This window comes from Podarcis cretensis (genome assembly GCF_951804945.1).
Source record: "Podarcis cretensis genome assembly, chromosome: 3".
Classification (NCBI taxonomy): Eukaryota; Metazoa; Chordata; class Lepidosauria; order Squamata; family Lacertidae; genus Podarcis; species Podarcis cretensis.
This window is the reverse complement of record NC_137172.1, coordinates 125,989,181-126,006,892: the sequence shown is the minus strand read 5'-3', so window position 1 is coordinate 126,006,892 and position 17,712 is coordinate 125,989,181. Positions and strand designations below refer to the sequence as shown.

Genomic DNA, 17,712 nt, shown 5'->3' with positions numbered 1-17,712 from the left:
ATAGCCCAGGAACTCCACCTGTGGAACGGCGATCTGGCACTTCTCCTTCTTTACCTTGAGCCCGGCCTCCTGGAACCTGGTCAGCACGGCGTGGAGGCACTCGAACAGCTGCTGGTGTGAGTCTGTGGACACCAAGACATCGTCAAAATACGGTACCATGCCCGGAAGCCCTTGCAGGAGACGTTCCATAAGGCTTTGGAAGATGTAAGGAGCCACACTCACCCTGAACTGCAAATGGCGGCAACAGAATGCCCCTCGGTGGGTGACGATCGTCTGGGCTTCAGCGGTGGCATTGTCAACGGGCAGTTGTTGATAGACTTGGGCAAGGTCCAGCGTAGCGAAGACCTTACCCTCACCCAGGGAATGCAACAGGTGTTGGACAACAGGAACCGGGTAAGGGTGCTGCTGAAGTGCCTTGTTGATTGTGCACTTGTAATCGGCGCAGATTCTCATTGACCCGTCCGGCTTGACAGGCGTGACGATGGGGGTTTCCCACTTGGCGTGGTCAACCGGCTCCAAAACTCCTTGGGCGATCAGCTTGTCCAGTTGTTCGTCCACCTTAGCCTTGAGAGCAAAAGGAACCTGGCGTGGCTTTAGCTTGATGGGGGCAACTTATGGATCAAGGCTAAAGGAGATGGGCATACCTGTATATTGACCCAAAGTGCCGTCAAAAACCTCGGCAAAGTCTTTGATCAGACCCTCAGTCTCTGCATATGAGATGCAGTTGATGCTGGTGACTTTCAGGCCGAGGGAATCAAACCAGTCTAGCCCTAGGAGGCTTGGCCGCTGACCTTTGACCACCACCAGCCGGAGCAGGCCCGAAAAATCCTTGAAGGCGATCCAGAACCGGCCAGTGCCTACTACGGGAATGTCGTTACCCTGGTAGTCTCTCAGGTGTATGCAGTGAGAGTCGAGTTGCCTTTTGGACACTCTGGGTATGAGTATTTTGATGGAGCTCCAAGACACGATGGATAGGGCAGACGCGGTGTCGATCTCCATGTCACACGGAGCTCCTTCAAAGAGCACAGTGACGTTCACCTTGTGTCGCGTAGGCGAGTCGGTTTGGCCAATCGTGGTTCCGGATGGGCAGTGGCAGTTGGTGAGAGCGAAACAGCTTTCCTTGGCGAACTGGAGTGAAGACTTGGACTTCCGACACGGTGAAGGGGGGGTGTTGTACGGAGCCAATCGGCAGACCTTAGTGATGTGGCCCCTTCTGGAACATTTCCGACAGATGGCATCTCTGAATCGAGACTTGGCACGGGAATGGTTGCCTCCACAGCTGGCACATTCCGATTGGCCCTTGGACTTCTGTTGGAACTTCCCGCACTCCCGCTTTGTCTGGTGCACGTCATCGTCTTCACTGGAGGATGCCTCATCACTGCTGGCCTCTTCATGATGCACTGGAACTGGCTTCCTAGCAAGACGCGGGCTGCTGGCCTTGCAGATCTCCTGGGCGGAGAGTGCAGCAGCTTCCGAGGCCGCGGCCTCCTCAATGGCCTTCTGCAGCGTGAGGTCTGGCTTGGCAAGGAGACGTCATTGCAGACGGATGTCCCGGACCCCACAGACGATTCGATCCATCAGGGCATCGTCTAAGTCTTGGAACTCGCAGTGCATTGCAGCCTGTCGGAGGGTGGCAGTGTAGTTGTTAATTGACTCTCCCTCTGCCTGGTTCCGGTGGTAGAACACATGACGGGCAGCAATCTTGGGATGCTTTGGCGCGTAGTGGTTGTGGAGCTTCTCTTGAATCGTGTCCCATGGTGCTGCCTGGACTGCTTGAGGTGCAACCAATACTCGGGCCGTCTCAAACACCTTGGGCCCACAGAGGCTGAGGAATAGGCCCCACTTACGCTCCTCTGACACTTCTGTCAGCTCGTTGGCTTGGAGGTAGCAGTCAAACTGAGCAAGGTCGAAGTCCCATGATTCAGAGGCTGGGGCAAATGGCAATAGAGGCACGAGTGAAGCCATGGTTCCGATGCCGACGTAGAGGGCGATGGATGGAACACAGTGCTCTTAGCCAGAGCGGTCAGCTCTGAATTGGTTCTGTTCAGTGATTTCGCTCGGTGTTTCAGCTCAGTGATTTAGCTCCATCCTCGTCACCAGTGTTAAGTTGTGGGTGAACATATCAGACGGCACAGCGGTTCTTCAAACAGCTCTTGTTTATTCACAGACCACAACAGAACTGAACTGAAGGGTTCAGCCAGCCTGCTTATATAGAGCTCCACTACAACGCAACTGTAACCACTTTCTGTAACTATCCAATCACTGAACGTTTCTTTCAATCCCTTATTTGCATATGTGGACCTGACTGAAAACTATCTACAGTATCCCCCTTCTGGCCCAGGGTGAGAACTTCAGTACATAACAGAAATAGAATAGTAAACGTTTAAACAGATAGTAATATAAAACTAAATATTAATTTAAAACAGTAGATTCTGTAGTAAAAGCTGACTGGATTTTTTTTTAAAGTTCCATGGATTTTAAAAGTCCACCCCCTGTCTCTCCTGCCTACCTGCCTAATTTCACAGAGAGAAGGTATACAAGCCATTCTACGAAATAAAAATCAATCTTTTGTGCTACAGATAGTGAATGTTTTGGAGGATATTTAAAGTGCAAATAACCTTGGGCAAATGACGAAGGCTTGTGAATCTACCTTTCACCAAATTCTGAACATGAGAAATTAATGAGGAGGCATTATTGTCAAAGTAAAACTTGGTTTTGAACTTTCTAATTAACAATGTGTTGTATAAAATAATAAACAAAGAAGTTTTACTCCTATGCTCTTTTCCAGAACTACCCAGGCATGTATCCCAGAACTGGTTTCCTCCATACTGATTTCCCCTGATTTTAGAGATTCTTGACACAAAATCTCTCAAGCCCAATTTTAAATATGGATCCAGACAGTCAAAAAGAACTTACCCATGCTATGTACCACACACCAAGCAGGTAGTTTAAACTGAATTTAAATGCACTGCACACCACTGTGCCTGTCCAAGTTGGCACTCCAGGTTTGGGGCCTACTCACACTGAATGCCTAGAGAAGGCGATTGGCTCAAAGCAGAGCCTGGATTCATGCAGTTCTTTTTGTGCACTTGGTGTCACATTTGACTTTTGCCTCAGTAAGCTTCCTTTTTTAAATAGAAGAGAGGGAACTGATGATAGATTGGCATTTCTTCTTTTCACTTTTGTTTCTCCACTCTTCCCAGCCCACTGATTGTCCGTGTGTCCACTTCCTTTTCCCACTGATGGCTTTTCAAGTTTTCTGGGGTATCTGGTTTAAACTACAGTGATATTTTAAAGAATTTCCCCCCACTCGGTTTTCTCATGGAGTCATTGCTTAGGGTAATGGTGAGAACATTTAAGAGCTGTATGAAGACTAGGAAGTAGAAACTAAAAACAGATGGTTGGATAAACATTCTTGTGTTTGTTCTGTCTCTGCAGGGTCATCCGGGTCAAGCAGGATCAAGGGGCAAACCAGGCCATGATGGCTGTAATGGGACCAAGGGAGACGCTGGTCAGCAGGGAGGCCAGGGACCTGGAGGCTTGCCCGGATTCTTTGTAAGTTGCTAACACTGACTGAATAAATGGAATGTAACTACATCTTAGTTAAAGCAGCCTTTGCAAATGTTTTGTAAACCACAGCAAAATATATGCTGCTCCTTATCACCAGTGTCAGGAGAAGAGTAGTAGATTTTCCCTCACAGGAGGAAGCCTGGTGGAGTGTTTATGCAAATTTGTCTTGTTAGCATTATGTCTTAAAATCCTGCAAAAACTATAATTCCTCCATAGCTCTGCTTTGTGATAAATCCCAAGATCCCTAGCATTCATCTTGTACAGCGATAATTCCTAGGCTAACATGGAGCTCCCTCATCTTGTGTAGTCACAAATCATGGACCACCAAAACCATGCATTCACTTTGCCATGGGAGGCAGCGTGAGGGAGCCCCACCCCCTCTAGGTCCCACCTCTTCTCCAAGCTACACTCCTTCTCCACACCTTGCTTGAGTGCCATGTGGGGCACCCCCCCACAGGGGGCTATTTGATTTTATGGGGGGCAATTTGGAAGCTTGTTTAGACCACGTTAATGGCCTTTTAGGCTTCCTACATGTGAATAGGGGTTCACTTTTTGAATAATAAGAATTATATGTCATGGGGGGGGCCACGAGGAATGGGGGGGGGGCACGAGGATTTTAGAGATGCTTAGGTGGGGCATGGCCAAAAAAAGGTTGGGAACCACTGCTTTAGTGGTTTTGCCTGACTGGAATGTGCCCTTGCATGTGATGGTGCCTGTTCCTTGCTTGGATGGAGACGTGTGAAAAAGAAACACCTGAGTTTGGGTGGCTGCTGTGCAAAGGTAACAGTCCCATCCATTATGTGTGGTGTGGAGAAAGTGGGTGGAGACACTTTTTCTATCTCTTTTAAACAGCTGTTTCTAACTTTTTAACTGATAATTTCGTAATTCCATTCTTTTTTGTAAACTGCTTTGAGGGGTTTTTTTGTTTTTTGTTTTGCTTACAATCAAATGGAGTATCATTTTTGGGTGGGGGGACCTCTCACATAATACTGGAACCTAGGACATTGGAAAATTCAGAACAGAAAAAGAGATTAAACTATGAAGGTTGCTGCCACAGGATATCGTATTGGCCACCAAGCTGGCTTAAAAAGGGATCGGATAAGTTCATGTAGACTAAGGCTATCAATTCCTACTAGCCATGTTGGTTATGATTACTGCTGGAGGCAGTGTGCCTCTGAATACCAGTTCACGTGTGAAGTTCTTCATGTACATTGTTGTTTCAGACCTGGTGTGCTAGGAGAATTAATTACTATCTTCCATTGTTCAGTTCTTTACTGTGTTTATCTGGATGGTACAAGGTCACATTCCATTCCTTCCGCTGTTCACCAACTAGCAAATGGGCTGCAGCCATAAATGACTCACAGAGTACATGTCCAGTCTCTGCCATTAAAATTCCACTCTGGAGTTCTTCCTTGGCACACAGTTAAATACAAGATCTTTTATCAAACTCGGCCTCTTGCCAGATCTGTTCAGCAGCTGTTCATTCTTCTTGCTCTGCATTGCTCCCTCACATTCCTGGCCCAATCCAAAGATAATTTTAAATAGAGTCCATTCAACCTTGGTCGAGGGCGGAGGGCATAATAAAACCTTGTTAAATTCCTTGTTGAGCATAAATCAAAAGTTTCCCTCCTCTTTTCCATAGTAACAGGAAGAATAACATAGCCGTGGCTACACACGTCTCTTTCATTTTACGGGGAGGATAAGAAAGAGACCACCTTGTCCTCCCCTTTCCTTTCTTGGTTGTTGTGAGGATTTTCAAACTTTAGAAAAAACATTCAATACCTTCAAAGAGCCAGGCCCAGTCCTTTTGGCAGCTAATTGATTGCAGCCCATTATCATATGTCGACCCAGGAGCACCTCTTGATTAAACGCTAGTATACCAGATTAAGGATGAACCAACCCAAATCATGCCAGAGACAAAAGCTCGTCCACATCAGGGACACACTCCCAGGTCGCACTCCCTTTCAAGTTGGCAGACACGGGCTTGAGCAGCACAGCGGGGCGCAGTGAGCTCCCCAGACCCCACTGGGGAACATGGTCAGGATTTTCGCCTCGTAAATCCTGGCTTTCCCCTGCCTGAACCTCACCTGCAGCGGGGAGTGAATACCTTTGACTCGTGATGAAGCAGGAAATTGAACAAAGGTGCCTTCTTGATCTCAATTGGCAGTGAGTTCCATATTGCAGGTGCTGCCACACTAAATGATCATGTTCTTACAAATGCGGAACGGGTATTATGTGGCATGTGTAGTAGTCCCAATATGGGCCACAAATCCTATAGTTTGCAACTTACCTTCATTTAAATTTACAACACTACCTTCTGTTGGCTTGAGGTAGGGTTTAGGAAGGCTTTTACTCCATACCCATGTTGGAAAGCACATTTTTTCAATGGATTCCTAGATCGGAAGAGGAATGGTAGTGCTTACATATGGATACACATAGATTTACTGAAACAAAACCCTTGTGCTGTTAGTGATCATGGGCAGAGAGCTAAATACTTGTTTTCAACCACTGTAGGGAATCCAAGGACCCAAAGGTCAGAAGGGAGAGCCCTTTGTTTTTACTCCGGAATTAGCCGTGCAGTTCAGGGTAAGTTTGTGCTGCTGTTAAGAACTTAAAAAGATGCTGTGCAAAGTTAGCATGTTTTCTGGTACTGTGGTTTTTTGGTTACCATGTTTTACTCTACCTCCTTTCAAATGTTTTGAGAGTTTCAGCTCTTCCTGAATATGTGAGAAGTTTGAAACCTTCCAGTTATGTTCTGAAGCCAAATTTTCAGGAGGAAGGCTGTTTTATCATGTTCCCAAATGTAGACTGTCAACTGAAAATCTTGCATCTCATTTTTCAGTGTATATCTGTAGAAATAGATTCTATCCAATGCAAGTAAAATATCATCCTATGCAAGTTCTGTAACAGTTATCATAGCATTACAAATCTTTATGGTCAAGAAAAGTCCTTTTCCATGGGCTGTTCCCCATTCTCTTTCAAGTGAATATATTGAAACAAATCATATACTGTATAGACATAGGTATTATGTTTTATAACAAATAAGTATTTGCATATTAGTTGTTAAATGTTTTGTTTCTGTTACAAATATGAATTGAAGACATTGTCATACTGACAAAATGTACTTTTCTAATTACTTTTATCTTTTGCATTTTGCAAATAATCACAAAGTTCTGTAAATAATGTATATGTACCTTTTTATTTCAATGTAGTAGAAATTGCTGTTTATGTTAGACTTGCATTTACTATCTAAGATTTCTGTCTCTAGGGAGACACTGGTGACCCAGGTTTGAGGGGCTTCCCGGTAAGTACTAAGGTGATAAATAACAATTTTTTAAGAGTTACTTTATGATAAACTATTAAGGAACAGTTTGATTTTAAAAACAAGCAATTCTCTTCCTGTCTAGGGACCTCAGGGTGCTCCTGGTGCAGTGGGTATATTTGGTCCAGTTGGAAACACAGGTCTACCTGTAAGTATAATGCAATGCATAAATTATAATTCATCAGCTGCCCTGGGGAATGGTTACACGAATGCAGATAGCAGCGTGGTATCCTGATGACTGCACATGGGCAAATCTCAGAACTCCTTCAGTTAGAATTAATGCTTTTTAATTAGTATTAAAACATGAAAGGACACTGGAGTGCTGAAACAGTTATTAAAATATTTAGATTCTAGGTACATTTTAAAAGCTGTATGTGAAATACATATATTTACATGAAGTGAGCACTCCAAAGGGATCCCTTACCGTCTAACTTCTGTTTTCAGGGACCTCCAGGGCCACCAGGATCTCCAGGACTTCAGGTAAGTCTTTTTCTGATGATTGGGACCATCTTGGGTCCACAGAACATGATCCACAGGTCTGTTGCAAATGCAAATTTGCTATAGAAGTTCCTTTGGTCAGTTGAGGAGTTTAAGCCATAAAGATAAATTGGAATACCACAATTCTGGGTGGCAGAATGGGTTATTTTCTTTGACCTAGGCTGCTTCTTTGGAGATAAGTTTAAATGCAATTCAGAGAACAGTGAAGCAATAAGGGCTTCCTTCAACTGCTCAATCAATGAGGCTGGAAAGTTTTGAGAAATGGGAGGTGGAGCATCTGGAGTGGCAGGAGAGGGGTCATGATGCTCTTGTCTCTGATCCTCAGAAAAACCTAAACATTCTGGCTCAGAATCAGATAAAGCATCAATCTGTGCCTCACCCGCAGATGGTGGTATAGTCTTAGCATTCGACTGAGTGGAAGCACTTTTAGGAGCAGAGGCCTGCTCTGTATTGCGAGCCTGGGACTGAGGTAAAATTATGGAAGAAAGGCGCTGGGGGAGCAGTCTTAGCACATCCCTCAGCTTTAGAGGACACTTTAAGTGTTTCAGTTTTTGCTTTGCTTTTTCAGAGGCGGGTCGCTTAAGCCACAAGTGTTCTCCATGGCTGCCATTAAGACAGCAAAGAGGCGCACACACAAAAGCACACAGATAGCCTCTGATTTTCACCAAATAAACACTCAACTCCATTTGCCACACTGTGGACTGGGAGGAGGATTATAGAAATTCAGTCCCAGAGGTCTCCATTCGGCACTTCATGGACCAGGAGAAAAGGCAGGCAAAAACCTCACACCAAACTACACACTCTGTTTGCCACTCTGTGAACCGGATGTGGGGGGAAACAGAAGCCACACACACACTCCTTGTCACAGCTGCCAACCAGGAGGATGAGGATGAGGGGCGGGCCCTCTGTCACCGCCAAAACGAACCAGGAGGCAGGCAGGCAGGACTCAGTATCAAAAGCCAATAGAAGCAGGCAGGCAGGGACAGAAGAGGAACGCTCACTCCATTGTTAGTGTAAAAACAGTGAACCAGGAGGAGGTAGCCAAGCCATTCTAAATTAGGGCAGGAGAATGCAAATGTCACACCAGCAGCCACACAAGTAGCACACAACCACACACACACCAAAGCGGAATAAATAATTCTGGAAAAAATATCAATATAAGTAAACAAGTAAGGAATAAAAGAAGGGTGGCAAATAAGCGGAACAACCAAACATAAAGAGCAATGGAAAGGCCCCCCCCTTTTTTGGTGGAAAACACAATGCATGGACAAAGAACTGTACGGTAAAACTAAAACAATAATATGGGAAATCTAAAGGGAAAAGGGGGAGTTCAGAAACTAGTAACAACTTAGCTGAGTCAGGAGAGCAGGGAGGAATGTATTGTCTGCGCCTAGACAGGAGGAAAAACTGAGGGAGTCCAGCCTACTTCTCATAAGTCTTTGCTCTTGTCTAGTGTGAACATGGTGAACACCCATTCCATTGGATACGACTCCCCATGAACTAAAATAATAATAAAGTTATTCATTGTAGGATGTGCATGACTTGAATAGAAAAGGTTTCTAGTCTAACTAGGCTAGAGAAGGACAAGGCAGCCCTGCTTGTTCCTTTTCTCTCTCTGAAGATGGACTTCCAGGGAGGAATCATAGCTCTTCGATTGAGAAAATTAGGTGGTGATTAACAGTAGCTACTGCTGGCCACGACGCGGAAAAACTGTCTGCGGACAAATGTCGGCTCCCTCGGCCAGTGAAGCGAGATGAGCGCCGCAACCCCAGAGTAATTCGCGACTTAACTGTCAGGGGTCCTTTACCTTTAACTATAGCTACTGCCTATCATGGGACGCGGGTGACGCTGTGGGTTAAACCACAGAGCCTAGGGCTTGCTGATCAGAAGGTCAGCGGTTCAAATCCCCACGATGGGGTGAGCTCCCATTGCTCAGTCCCTGCTCCTGCCAACCTAACAGTTCAAAAGCACGTCAAAGTGCAAGTAGATAAATAGGTACCGCTCCGGTGGGAAGGTAAACGGCATTTCCGTGCGCTGCTCTGGTTCACCAGAAGTGGCTTAATCATGCTGGCCACATGACCCGGAAGCTGTCGGCCAATAAAGCGAGATGAGCGCCACAACTCCAGAGTCGGCCACGACTGGACCTAATGGTCAGGGGTTCCTTTACCTTTACTGCCTATCATATTATCTCTGAGGGACAAAGATAAAATGAATTAACTTCCAGTGCTCTGGAAGGGCTTATTTCCCTGTGTGGGACTGCAAAATCTTCAAGGAACCTCGACAGGTGAGTGACCAGGGAGCAGAAGAACCACAATATTGTCCAAACACAACTTAATAACCCTTGGGGTCAGTCCTTAGGGCAAAGATCAGCTCAACCTGCCTCTCTACAATGATATCTGAAACTCCTATAAATTACTACTGATACTATCTGATCCAACGGCTGGCTTAAGAGGAGACACCACCAAGGGGCTTAAATTAAAGCAAAACAAAAGGCGTGTTTGAAATACGTGTACTGAAGAAAGTTTGTAAATAGTTAAGAGATTCTCCAACTCTTAGAAATTTTCATCTTAATTCATTCTGCTCTTAATCCTCTGCTTCACTCATGAATGTGCTGCTTGTAATGTGAAACTACATGGCTGCTCACTGGGAAAGTGAAATGTTTGGAATGTAACTTCCTGATAAGCAAAGACTGTGTGAATTTCAGAGTGGGCACTCAGTATGGTGAAAATACTGAAAAACACCTTCTGATTGTTAGTGTCATACAGCAATTACTGAATGAGCAATAGAAGAACTAAGAGTGGACATGCATAAAATGAGAAATAGAAATTGATTGGACAAAGCTGAGGCTGGGGAAGATAAGTAGCCTTTGGGAAAGAATACTGATGGATGTTGGCCAGAGCATAAGGGATAAAATCAAACCCTGAGGAACCACACATTGAAGGTTCCACAGGGCTGAAGAACACTCCCCAGGCTTAACCCTCTGGAAATGTCCAACCAAGTAGGACCGGAAACACTGCAAAGTGGTGCCACCCACCCCAACTCGGACAGCTACTCCAGAAGGAGGATACCATGGTCAATAACTGAACGACTGCAAGCAATCATAAAACCCACTGACAAATACCCCTTCCTCTTGGTTCATGTGGGAACCAATGACACTGCAAGAAATAGCCTCCAGAAGATCAAAAGAGACTACGAGGCTCTGGGCAGGAAACTGAAGCAATTAAATGCACAAATTGTCATCTCATCTATCCTCCCAGTTGAACGACGTGGCCCAGGGAGAGAGGGAAAAATAGTGGAAGTGAACAGCTGGCTTCGCAAATGGTGTAAACAGGAACGGTTTGGATTCTTAGATCACGGACTGCAGTTTCTTGAAGATGGACTTCTGGCAAGCGATGGGCTGCACCTCACAACGGTTGGGAGGAATGTTTTTGCCAAAAATCTCAGAAACCTCATCAGGAAGGCTTTAAACTGACTAATGTGGGGGAGGGAGACAGTGCTCCTGAAGGTAGGAGTCTATCAATTGATGAAGATGATCATCCAAATGTCATAGACCAAATGGAGCAAACAGCACGCAGACCTAGTGGTGGGAGGAAAAAATCCTTAAATAAGAGACACGGGGGAATGATTAATGGACTTCAATGTCTGTACACTAATGCGCAAAGCATGGGAAATAAACAAGATGAGCTTGAGCTCTTGGTACAGCAAACTAAATATGACATAATAGGCATCACTGAAACCTGGTGGGATAAGTCCCACGACTGGAATGTAATAATGGAGGGATACAATCTATTTCAGAGAAACAGACCAGACAAGAAAGGAGGAGGAGTGGCGTTATATGTCAGGGATGTGTATACCTGTGAAGAGATCCAAGATGTAGAACCTCAAAGCCAAAGTGAGAGCATTTGGGTCAAAATTAAGGGAGAGAAGAATAACAGTGACCTCATTGTGGGAGTTTACTATAGATCCCCAAGCCAAACGGAGCACATAGATGATGCCTTCCTGGAACAGATGGCCAAGCATACAAAAGGAAGGGAGATAGTAGTAATGGGGGACTTCAATTACCCGGATATTTGCTGGATGTCACACTCAGCCAAGAGCATAAGGTCAAACAGATTCCTCACTGGCCTTGCAGACAACTTCGTTGTTCAGAAAGTGGGAGAAGCAGCAAGAGGAACAGCCATTTTAGATCTGGTCTTAACCAATGTTGATGACCTGGTTAGTGGGGTAGAAGTGGAAGGATCATTAGGTGCGAGTGATCATGCTCTTCTGAAGTTTACTATACAGCGGAAAGGAGCAGCCAAGCATACTAGGACTCAATTTCTTGACTTTAAGAAAGCTGACTTCATAAAACTTAGGGAAGTGCTGGTTGAGATCCCATGGACAGTAATACTAAAAGGAAAGGGAGTTCATGATGGCTGGGAGTTTGTTAAGAGGGAGATAGTAAAAGCACAACTTCAGGCAATACCAATGAGACGGAAACATGGAAGGTGCCTAAAGAAGCCAGGGTGGCTATCTAAAGAACTTTTAACTGAGTTAAGATTAAAAAAGGATGTGTACAAAAAATGGAAAAGGGGGGAAACCACCAAAGAGGAATTCAAACAAATAGCCAGCACGTGTAGACACAAAGTCAGAAAAGCTAAAGCACAGAATGAACTCAGGCTTGCTAGAGAGGTTAAAAGCAACAAAAAAAGGCTTTTATGGGTATGTTCGTAGCAAAAGGAAGAGTATTAAAAGAACTGGCAGAGTATTAAAAGAACTGGCAGATGTGATCTCAGAACCACTGGCAGTCATCTTTGAGAACTCCTGGAGAACAGGCGAAGTCCCGGCAGACTGGAGGAGGGCAAATGTTGTCGCTATTTTCAAAAAGGGGAAAAGAGAGGACCCAAATAATTACCGCCCAGTCAGTCTGACATCAATACCAGGGAAGATTCTGGAGCAGATCATTAAGCAAACAGTCTGTGAGCACCTAGAAAGGAGTGCTGTGATCACCAATAGTCAGCATGGATTTCTGAAAAATAAGTCATGTCAGACGAACCTGATCTCGTTTTTTGACAGAATTACAAGCCTGGTAGATGAAGGGAACGCAGTGGATGACTATGCTACCACTGAGTGGATGACTATGCTACCACTCAGTGGATTTGTAACTGGCTGACTGACCGAACCCAAAGGGTGCTCATCAATGGTACCTCTTCATCTTGGAGAAGAGTGACTAGTGGGGTGCCACAGGGTTCTGTCTTGGGCCCGGTCTTATTCAACATCTTTATCAGCGACTTGGATGATGGACTCAAGGGCATCCTGATCAAATTTGCAGATGACACCAAACTGGGATGGGTGGCTAACACCCCAGAGGACAGGATCACACTTCAAAACGACCTTGACAGATTAGAGAACTGGGCCAAAACAAACAAGATGAATTTTAACAGGGAGAAATGTAAAGTATTGCACATGGGCAAAAAAAATGAGAGGCACAAATACAAGATGGGTGACACCTGGCTTGAGAGCAGTACATGTGAAAAGGATCTAGGAGTCTTGGTTGACCACAAACTTGACATGAGCCAACAGTGTGACGCGGCAGCTAAAAAAGCCAATGCAGTTCTGGGCTGCATCAATAGGAGTATTGCATCTAGATCAAGGGAAGTAATAGTGCCACTGTATTCTGCTCTGGTCAGACCTCACCTGGAGTACTGTGTCCAGTTCTGGGCACCACAGTTCAAGAAGGACACTGACAAACTGGAACGTGTCCAGAGGAGGGCAACCAAAATGGTCAAAGGCCTGGAAACGATGCCTTATGAGGAACGGCTAAGGGAGCTGGGCATGTTTAGCCTAGAGAAGAGGAGGTTAAGGGGTGATATGATAGCCATGTTCAAATATATAAAAGGATGTCACATAGAGGAGGGAGAAAGGTTGTTTTCTGCTGCTCCAGAGAAGCGGACACGGAGCAATGGTTCCAAACTACAAGAAAGAAGATTCCACCTAAACATTAGGAAGAAACTTCCTGACAGTAAGAGCTGTTTGACAGTGGAATTTGCTGCCAAGGAGTGTGGTGGAGTCTCCTTCTTTGGAGGTCTTTAAGCAGAGGCTTGACAACCATATGTCAGGAGTGCTCTGATGGTGTTTCCTGCTTGGCAGGGGGTTGGACTCGATGGCCCTTGTGGTCTCTTCCAACTCTATGATTCTATGATTCTATTAATAGTATTGAAAGCCGCTGAGAGGTCAAGGAGAAATAACAGGCATACATTTCCCTTGTTTCTCTCCCCACAGAAGTCATCACACAAAACGACTGAAGCAATTTCTGTTCCAAAACTAAGAAAATCAGTTCCAACAGTAATGTTGTTGTATAGAAATAATTATTTGCCCCCATGACTGAGGTTTTGGGTAGCCAGGCATCTGGTACGCACGCTGAGACCCTCCCTTACCACAGCCTCCCCAGAATGGTGCATGCTGTAGTTATCTCCTGCTTGGACAACTGCAATGTGCTGTATGGGGGGCTACTTTTGAAGGTGATCCGGAAACTACAACTAATCCAGAATGTGGCAGCTAGACTGGTGAGTGGGTGAGGTCCTGTAAGACCTACATTGGCTCCCAGTAAGTTTCTGAGCACAATTTAAAGTGTTGGTGCTGACCTTTAAAGCCCTAAATGGCCTTGGCCCAGTATATCTGAAGGAGCATCTCCACCCCCATCGTTTTGCCTGGGCACTGAGGTCCAGCTATGAGGGTTTTCTGGTCTTCTCACTGAGAGAAGCAAAGTTACAGGGAACCAGGCAGAGGGCGCCCTCCCTGTGGAACGCTCTCCCATCAGATGTCAAAGACATAAACAACTATCTGACGTTTAGAAGACATCTGAAGGCAGCCCTGTTTAGGGAAGTTTTTTATGACTGATGTTTTAATGTATTTTTAATCTTTGTTGGAAGCTGCCCAGAGTTGCTGAGGAAACCCAGCCAGATGGGTGGGGTATAAATAATAAATTATTATTATTACTATTATTATTAAGCATGTATTGACTATTCTACTTCTTAATCAGAATAGATTTAAGAGATACTATAGAAAATGCCAGTCGCAACTGAGAGTTTATAGCCTAAATGTCATAGAATTATTTTAATCGTTGGTAAAACAGTTAAACAGAGAGAAAAACGATTTCCAGATCACCATTTGGGCAAGTACTTTGTCAGGGAACTGCCATCGGAAAGACAGGAGGTGGAGGGGCTCTCAGAAGTCAGGAGAGACTCAGCAGCGGCGGAAGGCAGCAGCAGGGGGAGAGTGGGAAATCAGGGAGAGAGAGAGACGAAGGAATGGCTCAGGGAGTCTTCCAGCGATAACAGCGGAGAAGTCTCAGGTCCTCCCATAGGTACACCCACTCCTCGCCGGAAACTGTCGCGCCGAGAATCTAGACGACGCGTTTCCGTCAATGAGCTTTTATGCTGGAGTAGATTCCGTAAACGCCCACTGTCGGATTCTGCCAGCGACTGAGGGAGCCATGCTTAAGGGCTCCGCTAAAAAAACAGAGCCTTGCTAAGTTGAGCAAACTCTGAGGGACTAAGCTTTACGCACAAGCAGCTCATCATCCCATCACATACTTCATATGCCGGAAAAACACCCGTTTAATAATCATTACTTGTCATTTCAGGGCAACAGAGGCCTTGGCTTTTATGGAGAAAAGGGTGACAAGGTAAATGGAATATTCTAATTAGTTTGCATTTCTATCAGAATATGATGAATACAGTTTTGAGTGATAATTCTTTGACTTGTGCCAGAAGCACAGCTGTTAGCAGTTAGAGAATTTGTGGTGCTTGCCCAGTGGCCTCTGAAAAAACATACAGGAAGCATGAAATTGATGGCCCTTGCCTGTTTGTCTTCAGTAGCTGGTTATCATGTATGTATATATGATGTTTCTGAACATGGAATTTCTATTTAGCTTCAAAAGATGTATTCTATAATAATTTGTCTAGTCTTTCTTTAAAACCATCCAAGTGACAGCCCATCATGATATTTTGCAGTAGGGAATTCTACCAATTAGTGTAAAATTTTAAAGAGAAGACTTTCTCTCATTATTCCTGAATATACTCAGTTGGTTAGAGCATGGTGCTGAAATCGCCAAGGTTGCCAGTTCAGTCCCCTTAGGGATAGCTTGCAGGGGGTTGGATGAGATCTTCAGGCTCCCTTCCAATTCTATGATTCTGTGATTTTATCTGCTGCTTTGCGGGATATCTTCAGGAAAAGAAAAGGCTAAGGAGTAAACACTATACAGATCCGGAACGGGGTCCCTAAGATGATTGGATGGCACCTTGTACACCTCTTTCCAGCACCTCTTGCAGACAATCTGGTGCCAAACGCCTTGCTCTGCTTTCCTGTGGACCCCATCTGGGAGGCTGAGAAGGGGGTCTTGTCATCTGGGCAGCCCAGAACCTCCAGACACACCGCCCAGGCTTGTGTCCTGGGGATGTCATTTCAGTGCTGCTAACATAGCAAAAAGAATATGGGAGGCAGCAGTTAGAATTATTGGTCTCTGCAGCCCTAACAGGCATTCTGAATCTCCATTGGTTTGACTTCACCCCCGGAGGTGCACTCCATTGTCTTTTGAGACAGATGGATGCCAGCAACAAGAACTGTCATTCAAACTAACAGGATGAGCTTGTAAGAACAAGCTAGTAGATGATGCCTTCCTGGAACAGATGGCCAAGCATGCAAAAGGAAGGGAGATAGTAGTAATGGGGGATTTCAATTACCCGGATATTTGTTGGATGTCAAACTCAGCCAAGAGCATAAGGTCAAACAGATTCCTCACTGGCCTTGCAGACAACTTCATTGTCCAGAAAGTGGGAGAAGCAACAAGAGGAACAGCCATTTTAGATCTGGTCCTAACCAATGTTGATGACCTGGTTAGTGGGGTAGAAGTGGAAGGATCATTAGGCGCGAGTGATCATGCTCTTCTGAAGCGGAAAGGAGCAGCCAAGCATACTAGGACTCAATTTCTTGACTTTAAGAAAGCTGACTTCATAAAACTTAGGGAAGTGCTGGTTGAGATCCCATGGACAGTAATACTAAAAGGAAAGGGAGTTCATGATGGCTGGGAGTTTGTTAAGAGGGAGATAGTAAAAGCACAACTTCAGGCAATACCAATGAGACGGAAACATGGAAGGTGCCTAAAGAAGCCAGGGTGGCTATCTAAAGAACTTTATTTTTATATATATATATAATATTTATTAAGGTTTTGCATAATAAAACAAATATCACAATCAGAAAAAACAAAAAGAAAAGACAATCAAAAACAGCACAATTCAAAAATGAAAAAAGGAGAGATAATCAGAAAAAAACAAAAAACAGAGAAAAAAATATTTCTTGCTTACTGTCTTTATAACCCTCTTTCCTGACTTCCTCACATCTCCCTTTTCTGTGTTCCCCTTTACACAATCAGATTCAGCAATTCCCTACCCTCTTTCCAGTCTTATTCAATATTATACATTTCAACCTATTATGCCTTTGGTTTCCTTTCCTTTTAAAACCATTTATCACATGTTCTTTATAACTTAATCCTTTATATCAGCATGGATTTCTGAAAAATAAGTCATGTCAGACGAACCTGATCTCATTTTTTGACAGAATTACAAGCCTGGTAGATGAAGGGAACGCAGTGGATGTAGCCTACCTTGATTTCAGCAAGGCATTTGACAAGGTGCCCCATGATATTCTTGTAAAGAAGCTGGTAAAATGCGGTCTTGACTATGCTACCACTCAGTGGATTTGTAACTGGCTGACTGACCGAACCCAAAGGGTGCTCATCAATGGTTCCTCTTCATCCTGGAGAAGAGTGACTAGTGGGGTGCCACAGGGTTCTGTCTTGGGCCCGGTCTTATTCAACATCTTTATCAACGACTTGGATGATGGACTCAAGGGCATCCTGATCAAATTTGCAGATGACACCAAACTGGGAGGGGTGGCTAACACCCCAGAGGACAGGATCACACTTCAAAACGACCTTGACAGATTAGAGAACTGGGCCAAAACAAACAAGATGAATTTTAACAGGGAGAAATGTAAAGTATTGCACATGGGCAAAAAAAATGAGAGGCACAAATACAAGATGGGTGACACCTGGCTTGAGAGCAGTACATGTGAAAAGGATCTAGGAGTCTTGGTTGACCACAAACTTGACATGAGCCAACAGTGTGACGCGGCAGCTAAAAAAGCCAATGCAATTCTGGGCTGCATCAATTCTGGGCTGCATCCTTAAACATTAGGAAGAAACTTCCTGACAGTAAGAGCTGTTTGACAGTGGAATTTGCTGCCAAGGAGTGTGGTGGAGTCTCCTTCTTTGGAGGTCTTTA

The 17,712-nt window shown here is 44.7% G+C and overlaps 1 protein-coding gene across 1 annotated transcript in view; it reads left to right on the top strand.

The window, feature by feature from the left end:
• Window positions 1-17,712, top strand: part of COL4A2 (collagen type IV alpha 2 chain) — a 213,213-nt gene that overhangs the window by 81,170 nt on the left and 114,331 nt on the right. Inside the window, exons 7-12 of the mRNA XM_079971032.1 lie at window positions 3,439-3,555; window positions 6,085-6,156; window positions 6,839-6,874; window positions 6,978-7,040; window positions 7,337-7,372; window positions 15,015-15,056. Of these exons, the coding sequence (XP_079827158.1) occupies window positions 3,439-3,555; window positions 6,085-6,156; window positions 6,839-6,874; window positions 6,978-7,040; window positions 7,337-7,372; window positions 15,015-15,056 (366 nt within the window). The remainder of the gene's footprint in view (window positions 1-3,438; window positions 3,556-6,084; window positions 6,157-6,838; window positions 6,875-6,977; window positions 7,041-7,336; window positions 7,373-15,014; window positions 15,057-17,712) is intronic.